This window comes from Rhinoderma darwinii, chromosome 8, assembly GCF_050947455.1.
Source record: "Rhinoderma darwinii isolate aRhiDar2 chromosome 8, aRhiDar2.hap1, whole genome shotgun sequence".
Taxonomy (NCBI): domain Eukaryota; kingdom Metazoa; phylum Chordata; class Amphibia; order Anura; family Rhinodermatidae; genus Rhinoderma; species Rhinoderma darwinii.
In genome coordinates, this window is record NC_134694.1 from 107,894,345 (window position 1) to 107,906,157 (window position 11,813).

An 11,813-nucleotide genomic window follows, 5' to 3' on the forward strand; every position below is an offset into this window, starting at 1 on the left:
ATTTTTTTTAAAAAGAAGTGGAGTACCCCTTTAATTAATGTAATATATTTACAAAATTACTAAACTTTTTAATGTGGGCTATATCTATAAGTAAACTTAAAAATAGGGTTCATACCCTTTAAAAAAAAAAGACTAAAAAAAAAAAAACAAAAGTCACATTATACTACCCAAGCTGTAGACCCACAGCAACCAATTGGGTTGCTGCTTTAATTTTCCAAATTTAGTCTAAAAATGAGAGCTGGAATCGGATTGGTTGCTATTAGCAACTGCTCCACTACACTAGCGATGCAACATTTCTAAGCCCCTCCCACTCATGAACTGGAGAGTTGTTTGATCCGGGCTTTGTGAATATTAAATGTGTAAATGAAGTAATGGTTGATTATTTCCTGTTTACTAGTAATAATTAGCAAAATGCACAAAGATCACTGTAAAATAAACCCGGATATGACCAGTCTGTATTTTGTCCGCCATATTTACTGAGGGCAATGGCAGTCGCACACATTTTGCTAAAATACTGACCCTGCGCCCCCTGTAAACCGCAACATTATTTAATCCCACCTTCTATTTGTTGTTTTTAGCAATTTTCAGGTGGTTCCGTCTCCTTCATTGACCTTCTCCAAGATGGCAGCATCGAGTTCACCGACGTTGCGTGGTGACGTGTTAGGCTGACGTGATGACGTGAGGTGCGGCATGTGTTGTCTTGCAGTTGCCGATTCATTGTGGAGATGGCGGTGAACGGGGGAGAAGCTGCTGGCCTGAGACAAGTGGCTGCCATGTACGAGCAGCTGAAAGTCGAGTGGAACAAGAAGAGTCCAAATCTGAGCAAGTGCGGGGATGTGCTGGGCAAGCTGAAGGTGAAGTCCGGGGGAGGCTGCGAGGACATAGACATGCAGGGATTAGGGGCGCTGGATGTTAATATGGGGGGAGGGGTTTAAAAGCAAAGGGCTATTGGTTCGCTAGTGGAGAGGGGTTCAATGTCAGGGTCTGGGGTGAGGGTGTCCAGAGTCTTAGATGACAGGGATTTCACCTTGGTAGGTGGTACTGTTTATGGTGCCCAGCAGGGGTGATGGTTCCTGGGTGATGGGGCATATGGTAGACCCATATGCTTGTATCCAAGGTGACAGTGGTGGGCGGTTAGCTGACCGGTGTGCCAGAATGTCAGTGGACGGCAGTCCGGGTGACGGGGTGGAGGACGGAGGACAGACTTATGTGGCAGGAGGGGCTGGGCACTTGGCATGGTGCGGACGGATATACCTGGGGTTTTGGGTGGTAAGTTGTTAAGTGTCAGGCTCTCTATTAACGGGGGGGGGGGGGGGGGGTCATCGATTTCAGTGTCAGGTTAATGTTTCAGGATAATGGGGCAGAAATGCCAAAATCTGAGGTACGGGCACGGTTGGCAGGGTGTGATTCTGCTTCCTGCGCCAGGTTCCTAGGTGAAGAGATATAGAACGGACATATGGCAGAATCACCTGGAGGATGGGCACTAGGCATGGTGCAGACAGATATGCCAGATCCTGGGTTTACGGGTTTGCCAGGATTTCGGTTGGCAGGTGGAGACGCCAGTGCCAGGTCCCTGGATGACGGTGGTTTCAGCACTAGGTTTCTGGGTAATAGCGCAGACAGATATGCCAGAACCCCGGGTGACCGCATTGGACAGGTGTGCCAGGATCTCAGTTGGCAGGTGATGGTGTTTCCAGATGATGGAGTTGGTCAGGTAGTTGACAGGTGTGCCAGTATCTTGGGTGGCAGTTGGTGATGCCAGTGCCAGGTTACGGGATGACGGTGGTTCCAGCGCTAGATTTCTGGGTAATAGTGCAGACAGATACACCATAACCCTGGGTGACCGTGTTGGAAAGGTGTGCCAGGATCTCAGTTGGCAGGTGATGATGGTTCCAGTGCCAGGTTTCCAGATGATGGGGTGACCGTGTTGGGCAGGTATTGGACAGGTGTGCCAGGGTCTCAGTTGGCAGGTGATGACGATGGTTCCAGGTTTCCAGATGATGGGGTGACGGTGTTGGGCAGTTAGTTGACAGGTGTGCCAGGATCTCAGTTGGCAGGTGATGACGATGGTTCCAGTGCCAGGTTTACAGATGATGGGGTGACCGTGTTGGGCAGTTAGTTGACAGGTGTGCCAGGATCTCGGTTGAAAACAAGATCTTCATGAGACGTCCAAAACCTATGAATGTCTTCTGGAGGGCAGCCCTTCACCCACAGCCCCCCTCCTATGACGGACATGACTAGTTTTGAGTTCTTACCTACTGAGATTATGTGCAGGTTGCTCCGTTTCCTGGACCATCGTTGCTCTATGTCTCGTTTCACGACGTTTGGTCAACACCTTCTTCATGTCTACTGTGGCCACCACTTCACCAGCTAAACATCAGTAGGTTGAGATCTTCATGGATTCTGGTGTGATCTGGTTGTACTTTCCATCAGCCATAAACTTGGGCAACCCAAGGATCTATGTGAATTGAAAGATCTTGGTTGATCCCCCTTTATTACAGGCGTGGACCGTTTACATAATGCACCTAGAAGTTTTTTTAGTGGCCACGAAGTTTTTAAGTTGTTTTCTATTCAAGTCTATAAACCTTTGATCTGCAGGGGGGCCACTAACAAAAGTCAAAGACCCCGACTGCTCTACAGTCTTCATGTATGGAGAGTGTCGGGGTATCTGGATCTCTTGGATATCTTGATGATCCTGTTTTTTTGACGTTGGCTTCTCTTGACCTTGTTGATGTTGAATGTTCTTCTTGTCTTGGTTTTATTACTCACCGTATACTCTTATGATCTGGGGTTATATTGGATCATTAGTCACTTGTTGTGCATTGTAACTTGTATAATATCGGTAACACCTCTCAATGATTGTGGGCTAGTTCTGTATCCCAGTCCTCCCTGCAGGACTGATCAGGACTGCTGGTCTGTGTAGTACAGTGGTGACCTGGCACTCCTATCGATCCCCGGAGCAACGGATCTTGTCAATGACATTGGCGCTGGCACTAATCTGGAGGGGTAAAGTAGGTGATTTCATGGTGATGATGACGGTGGCAGTAAAGCAATAGTCTCATGAAGACGACAACTGTCCATATGCCCTATTCAGGCAAATGGATGTCATTGAAGGGGTCCTCCACTTGGGACCCCCCTTCTATGAGCTAGCGTGGCTCTGTGGGACATGAAACGTCCATGTATTACATGGACGGCAATTTATCTGCCATGTACGTTTCAGGCTGGCCGAGGCTTCCTCCGGTAAAATGTCTGGCTACCTTATGACAGGGTTTTCCTGTGATGAGTCAACATGTGCACCTTTTGAAAGCACTTCTTTAATAAAAATGTATCAGTGTGTTTGGTGCAACTTTGTAAATATGTTTTATTAAAAATTATTTTTACTTTTTGAGCTACATCTGCTTTGTATCCTGTATACAGAGCAGCTGTATCTAGCGCTCAGACCTGTATCTGTCAGGTCAGCGGGACTGACGGGTTCAGTGTCAGAGGGTGAATCGTGCTGCTATCGATCACATTGATTCATAACTTAGATGTGATCAATTACAGGTGGATCCTGCTTGTCCGTCACGCAGCACCCACCGTCACTGAACCTGTCAGTCCCGCTGACCTGACAGGTTCAGTTTTCAGCGCTAGATACAGCTGCTCTGTATACAGGATACAAAGCAGCTGTATCTCAAAGAGTAAAATTATTTTTTAATAAAATACAATTACAAAGTTGCACCAAACACACTGATACACATTTTTATTTTAAAAAAAATAAAAAGTTTTCGAGAGGTGCTCATAGCCTTTTAAACTCGGGGACTTGTCTAATCCAGTTATTAGATATTCATGACCTAAGTGATATAAAGTTTTAATGGGGTTAATATATTTTAATTTCAAATCTCCACCGTTCTTGTTTATATTCAAAGGCAGAAATGGACCCAATTCTTCTCCCGCTGTTTTGCAGTGTCCTCTGAGTTATTCTTCAGGAGGATTCCCCCGACATCTACCTCTGATAGCTGTCACTGTATAGGCATACAGTGGTGTCCATCATCACCCGTAGGCTCCCATGATAAAAAAAAATGAAAATTGTATACATGCAGTACACGTTTTTTTACTGTATACCTCTATATGGAAAAGTGCAGTCTCCACAAAAAAGGTATACCAGGCCGACGGAGACCAAAAGGACATACTTTTGGCCTCCGTCGGGTGAATGGGGACCTACGTATATGTTTAACGTGTGCTCTGGGAGCTTTCCCATCGTATACAGCAATTGGGCATTGCAGACGCGATGTGAACGTTGCTTTAGACAATCCTGTATGAGCTAAACATCGTGGACTCCAGACTGATACGTTTTACCTGCTCATATACATTGTAACACGCTATCTGGAGATTTGTTCTGATGTTTTCATCTCACTGACTGGATACAACTGTAGCAAACACTCAGTAGTGGATCTGTATGGATTTTTAGCCTTTTTGGATGTTAACAAGAATGTCTGTTCACTGACCGCAAGTAGAGATATTGAAAATGGAGACTAAAAGAATACCCCAAGTATATTAGAACTTTTCAGAACTTCATTATACAGTAGTATTCCCCCTTAATAACAGAATATGATCAGGATCTCGGCTCTGTTAAAATCAACATGACTTGTAACGCAGATCGTTTTCTCTCATTACAGTTGTCCCTTTTGGAGCAGAATTTTTTACCCACTACTCATACCAAACTGACCAAGCAGCAGCTTATTTTGGCTAGTAAGTATAATATATAAACGTAAAGGAGAACACCTCTCTCGATTTTAACATTTCACAATATTTCACAGTTTAAAGGGAAGGTTCACCTTGAAACCTCCTCTGGCATGTCAGTCATCGAGTCTCTGCCATGTCACCTCCACTGAAAGCTAGACTGAAGGGGCACAGCATTTTGGACTCCCACCGATTTATTAGGAAAGGGGTCCCGAGCTTCCTTCTCGCTGCGTGACGCGACTACCACACCATTCACTGCGGTATGCGCCCCACCGTTCTATTCAGTGTCTATCGAGCTGACCCAAACAGCGGAGTACAGCGCTCCTATGGATGCCCTAGGTACCTAAATTAATGATATAATAGAATACAGATGAATGGGGGGGGGGGGAACCCTCACCGCCAACCCGTTCACCTGAGATGACATATTATGTATTGAAATGACCACCACAATAAAGGGAACCCATATTAATACTTTTGGTGTCCATTTACAAACTTTTAAAAAATAAGAACTATAAACTAAAGAGAGAGAAATTTTACACTTTACTAAAAGTATTGAAAAAGCATCCCTATGTGTCAAAAATGGCTAAAGAGTCTGGTCAGTTAGGACCAAAACGCTCTAGTTATTAAGGGGTTAAAGGGGTATTCTCATTTTAAAGGAGTTGTATCAGGATCGAAAATGTTCACCTATTCGCAAGATGGATAATAATTTTCTGATTGCCGTGGGCTCCACCGATCGCGAGAACGTGGGTCCCGAAACCTAGTGCTCGGCCGCGGTGAGTAGCTCAATGAATGGAGCGGTGGTCGAGCATGCGCGTTGCTGTTCCATTCAAAGCCTATGGCAATGATGGAAATAATCAAGTGCAGCGCGCGGCTGTTTGTCATTCTCATAGATGTTGAATGGAGTGGCGGAGGCATGATCGACTACCGCTCTATTCAAGCTCCTCCTCACTGCAGGGGGTTAAGCGAGGTGGATCTGGGGTTTCAGGACTCCCGTTCGCACGATCGGTGGGGTTCCCAGTAGTAGAGTCCCCAGCAATCAGACAAATATCACCTATAATGTGGGTGGATGAATATTTTGGCTTTTGGGAATACCCCTTTAACACATTTAATCCACCTCTCCATTGAATTCAGTGGGAAGGGCGGCCGCTGTGAATTCTCCCAATAGGGGGAGAGTCCCAGAGGTGGAAGCTGCGCCGATGATGCTTATATTGTGAATATGCCTTTAAATGTATAAGATGGGAATAACCCTTTAACTGACCTTTTTCCCGAATATTCGGCTATGATATAATTCTACAGACTGTGACAATTTCTACATTAGCTTCTATATATTCTATATCTGGTTCTGTATACGTGGCTTCCATCTATAACATAGCCATGACCGCTATGCTGGATCTTGTTTTAAAGGGATTCCATGAACTTTTATAATGGGGTCCGTCAAGGTTCCGGTATTTTTAACTGCAGGAATAGAGCTGCAGACTCCGCTATTATTTTCATCAAAAATTCCGGAACTTCTGATGGAAAACTAACAAAGGAAGCCTTGTACGGTTGATTATGTAACTCTTATAGGATAACTAAACTTTTGACAGGCCATAGTGACAGGTCAGAAGTTTTGATTGGTGGGGTCCGAGCACTGAGACCCCCACCAATCACTAAAACAAAGCGGCAGAAGAGCTCGTGTGACCGCTGTGCCGCTTAGCTTCTGATTGGCTTTTCTCAGAAAGCCGAGTAAGCGGCGCACGGACTCGTAGACTTTCTAAGAGTCGATCAAAACGGCCGACACGTCAAGCATTTATTAAAAGTTTAGTTACACTTTGATGCTAATGTTTTCCGTTCTTCTTTTCAGGAGACGTTTTGGAGATTGGCGCCCAGTGCAGCATCCTGAAGAAGGACATCCCAGCATTTGAGCGATACATGGCGCAACTGAAATGTTATTATTTTGACTATAAGTAAGATGACATTTCTCTCCGGTTTCAAATCTTGGGCTCTGGTCACATCACTTGGGCATATGCTTGGGGTTCATGTTTGAAGTGTGTCGCCGAATATATGCCCAGATGTATGTAACTATATGCCTATACGTTCTCTACGTCCATGTGAGGAGTCCGTTCTCAGTACCACGTTGCGCTGTACATTGGTGCTATATAAATACAGGGTAATAATAGAATAATTTGCAATGTTTGATATGGATTGAAGGATTTCTTGCACGTTTTTTGTTTCTCTCGGTGCAGGGATGAGCTCTCTGAATCCGCATACAAACACCAGCTGCTTGGCCTCAATCTCCTCTTCCTCCTGTCACAGAACAGGGTGGCAGAGTTTCACACGGAGCTGGAACGGTTACCTGCCAAAGAAATCCAGGCAAATGTATACATAAAGCACCCGGTGTCTCTAGAGCAGGTAACGGTCGGGGGGTAACCCAAATGTGATGGTGAATGGTTTGTCGGTAAACTTGACTGTCCTGTCCCGTTTCTTCCTGTACTTTAGTACTTGATGGAGGGAAGTTATAACAAGGTGTTTCTGGCCAAAGGGAACATTCCTGCAGAGAGTTACACCTTCTTCATTGATATCCTGCTAGACACAATAAGGTCAGTACCATAGTCCGTTCCATGCATCGTCCTCCATATTTCTGGCGGGTTTTACTTGTTATTGGGCTTCTGTACTGTCATTTTTGCCTCCCCAAATTATTTTTTGGGGTTTTTCACGATGGCCTCTGTCCATATGCCCTATTAGGGCATATGGACATCATAAAGGGGGTCCCCTTCTAGGAGCTTACCTTCTATGAGCCAGAGCGGAAATCTAACAAAGAGCGGCTCTCGCTTTGGTGGACCCAGCTTGTCCATGTGTTACATGGTTTGCCATTTAAGCACTACAGGGTAAATATATAGCAGGGGGCTTCCTTCAGAGATAACCGCTGACTGCTGGGGGCTTCTGAAGCCAGGCCCACAGCCAGATGATGCAACCCATTTGAAGGGTGATTCCCATTACTAAACGTGACGGCATATGTTAGCATATGCCATTATTTTCTGATTGGTGGGGATCCAACTGCTGGGAGCCCCACGATGCAGAGCAGCACTCCCAGTCACCCGCTGTGCGGGGAACTGCAACACTGCTTCATTCAGGTAAATCGAGCTGTTCCGTCATTTTCTGCACAGCCGGTGGCCAGGAGCGAGACTGTTCGAGAAAACTTTAGAGGGGCGAAGTTCAGACTCAATCAATGTGATCTCACATTTATCTTTTATATAGTGGATTTCTCTTTTAAAGGGTATTCTCAAAATCATAAATGATCACCTATACGCAGGTCAGGTGATTTTCTAAACGCTGGAGCTCCCACCAATCGTGACAACGGGGGTCCTGAACCCCCAGATCCTCACTGCAATCCCCGCAGTGAGAAGAAGCTTGAATGGGGCGGCGGTCGAGCGCATTGTGACTGTTCTCGGCTATTTCAATCAGGAGGAGGATCTGGGGATTCGGTTCCTCCATTCTCACGATCGGTGGGACCCCCAGCGATCACACAATGATCACCTATCCTGTGTATAGGTGATAAATTATGATTTTGGAATACCCCTTTTAAATATTGCTATAATGTCTATTTATGGAGGGGTGTCTAGTGAGAGAGGATTTTCAGCAGTTCTGTGTCTTGTCACGACTGACTTTGCTTTGCAGTATATTTGGGTTTTTGTACATTTTTCTTACCATGAACTTGTACAATATTCATAGACCAGTAATACAATGTTCCGCTTTTTTTTTTTTCCAGGGATGAGATTGCAGGTTGCATTGAGAAGGCCTATGAAAAGATCCTTTTCAATGAAGCCACCAGGATATTATTCTTCAATACTCCAAAGAAAATGACAGACTATGCAAAAAAAGTGAGTATGGCAACTCCAAACTAGTTACTGGAAAATTTACCTTCCTATCCCCAGAAAGGATTGCAGGTTCTGGGACCGTAGTGGGAATCCAGGACTGACCCTGGGCACTAGTCTCATGTGGCTGAGGAGTCCTGAGACAAAATGTCCATGAGCTGCCTGGAACTACTGGTCAACATTGTAGTAACACTGACTCTAGAAAGACTGGTGCCCTGACATTATGTACTATATAATACCAGGCAGCACGCCGTTCATTGGAGAGGCTTTCTGCCCCGATGTGGGGTGCATCCGGGTAAGCTGATACCCCACTGGCATGGGGGTTGTTGGTTTAGCTTACCAGATGTTTTTTTTTCCCCAACCTGCAGCTCCACCTGTTGCAAAACTACAACTCCCAAGCGTTCCCTGGCAGTCATCGGCATGCTAGAAGTAGTTGTTTTGCAACAGCTGGAGAGCCACAGGTCGGGGGACACCGGTCTAACCTGAAATCTCACAGGCTATTGATACATTTGCTTCAGTGCGTGTTGTCTTCGCATATATTAGTGATGTTGAGCTCCGGTTTTGCACAATAGGTAAGACCTAAAGCGCTTTAACTTGTTTTTTTTCTTATTCTCTCTGCAGCGCGGTTGGGTATTGAGCCCAAATAACTACTACAGTTTCAGCAGCCAGCAGCAGAATCCGGAGGAGGCCACAATTCCTTCCACAGAATTAGCCAAACAAGTGATTGAATACGCCCGCCAGCTGGAAATGATCGTATAAATGACGGGAAGTGGTTCCAGCCAACATCCCACTTGTGTTCTCTTTCTGCTCTGCCCGTTCACTCGCCATGCTCACTTGGTATCTCGTTATTTTATAAACCATAGATTTGGGGGTAGAGAGGATATTTTGTATGAAGATTATATTATTCATTGATACTTTTCCCCTGGGCTGGTTTTATGGAGGACAACTCCACCCTGTGTAACAAAAATAAACTTTTTTTTTTTTTCGAATGGAGGAATATTTTTGACATCCTATGGAGATAACTGATGGTTTGCTGCTTCTATTAAACATTGTTGCAATAACAATTATCTTCCAAGACGGGGCATTTTATTATTTTTTTGTTCAGTCTATTGCAGTGTTAATAAGACTGTGGGATTAATGTGGTTGTCACCAATGGCCAACCACTTCATGACTAGCTGATATCAGGGGGGACAGCTATGGGCTGCCATACATTTCCAAATGGGCAACCCTCCTATATGTCCATGTAGGGCACGTGGATGTCAGAGGTTTAGTTGGCACAGCCCCTTTAAAGTTTGGTTAAATACCTACCTACAATGCTCATCTGATCGGAATCCACCATTCGGTCTTTTAGTCCTTTTTTAAATATATGGCCCAGCGGAGACTGTATACTGGTCCAGAGCAAAGCTTCAAAGTGCATTTTATTTCCACCACCTTGATCTGACCCAGCCATTTTGCTCTGTTTGATCTATAAAGAAGTTATGCCGGTGACGCTTCCTACCAAAATGGGGATCCTTTTGGTTTTGGCTGGTTAGGGCAGAAACCCGTATAGCCTTGATACACTATAGGTCTGTATTTAAAGGGACCTGAATAAGTAAAATTTGTCTAAACAACCTTGTATTTAAAATGTGATTAAAAATAAAAGCTGATCTTTTGAGAAGTTCGGCCCTTTTATTGAATGGTGTCTATTAAGTTCAATGGCTTTAAAGGTAATCCAAGTCCTCCTTGGCAACCAATTTTTTTTTTTTTTTTATTGCTTCAATGCATCTAAAATGAAAAATGTAGCAACTTTCCAAGTAATCTTTATTAAACCTTTCCTACCTTTTTGTGTCTATAGCTGGAATGCTAATCTAATGTGTCTCCATGGTAACAGACCACAACCAAACCCTGTGTAGTCTGGTCCGGCAGTCATACTCCCTTCCTTCCATCTGTCCTACTTCTTGCTAATCTACTAAATGTACTTTAGGAAGAAGTAGGGGATGAATGGAACAAAGTATGACTGCAGGATCAGACTACAGTGTCTGTTTTCTGTTACCATGGGGACGCATAGGTCTGCATAGGAGCTGTAGACACAAAGCAGGGTGGTTTTAATGAAGCTGCTTCGTTTTTCATTTTAAATGCTGTTTTAATAATAAGGCCCTAACTATATCTAGGTATACAATGTACGTATAATTGCTGAGGGGTTTCGGTTAACTGCATCATTTCAGCCATATCTAAACTTCCAGAGGGAAGATTTTATCCAGGGATTCTCTGCGTGGATTGATGAATTTGTACAGGCGGTTGGACAGGGTAAAACAACCCCTTTCCATATGAATTATTAGGACAAATAGACATCACATGGTGGTCCCCTGCTCAGGATTCCTCTCTGAGCATGAACGGATCCCACCTGGATAGACTCATCGTGACCATGTAATACTACATTTCCCCTGTAGTGACCGCTGCAGAGGAAATGAACGGCCATATAAAGCTTTCCGTGGCGATGACCATGGATTGCCAGGGGTTAGAAAAAACAGATCCGTTGATCATTAGGGCGGCTTCAATCTAAAGATATGTTCACACGTCCGCGACCTATACGCCTGAAATTACGGAGCTGGTTTCAGGCGAAAACCGCTCCTGAATTTCAGACGTAATTGCTCGTACTTGCGTTCTCCGCGGCGTCAATTACGGATCTAATTGGAGCTGTTTTTCAATGGAGTCAATGAAAAACTGCTCCAATTACGTCTCAAGAAGTGACAGGCACTTCTTTGACGCAGGCGTCTTTTTACGCGCCATCTTTTGATAGCGGCACGTAAAAAAAAAAAAAAGCCTGTGTGCACAGAGCATCGTAACCCCCATTGATTTCAATGGGCAGATGTTTGGTGCCGTATTTTCGGACGTAATTTGAGGCGTAAAACGCCCAAATTACGTCCGTAAATAGGGCGTGTGAACATACCCGAAGAAGGGATTGTCCAGTTGGAACAATCTCTTTAAAGCTTCGTTCACATCTGCGTCGGAGCTTTCCGTCAGGGGAAACGGAACGGAAATGGTGACGGATCTGTTGCAAATGGTTTCTGTTTGTCACCGTTGTGTAAGGGTTCTGTACTCTACTACACTATCGATTCCGTCAAAACAACGATGACCAACGGAAACCATTTGCTATTGATTATTAGATTATAGAACTGCTATTTATGCGAGTCGGTCTTTTCTGCAAAGTGTAAACACAATGACGAGCAAATGATGGGGCCCGTTAGTTTCCTTGCACTG

General features: G+C 44.7%; 1 protein-coding gene across 1 annotated transcript; it reads left to right on the top strand.

Annotated features, from left to right (window-relative positions):
• Nucleotides 1-648: 648 nt before the first annotated feature.
• On the top strand, nucleotides 649-10,230 carry PSMD8 (proteasome 26S subunit, non-ATPase 8). The gene is made up of 7 exons (XM_075836247.1): nucleotides 649-854; nucleotides 4,656-4,728; nucleotides 6,563-6,665; nucleotides 6,945-7,110; nucleotides 7,198-7,298; nucleotides 8,468-8,579; nucleotides 9,195-10,230. The coding sequence occupies exons 1-7, from the start codon at nucleotides 726-728 to the stop codon at nucleotides 9,330-9,332; spliced, it is 822 nt and encodes a 273-aa protein (XP_075692362.1). The 5' UTR covers nucleotides 649-725; the 3' UTR covers nucleotides 9,333-10,230.
• Nucleotides 10,231-11,813: the final 1,583 nt, after the last annotated feature.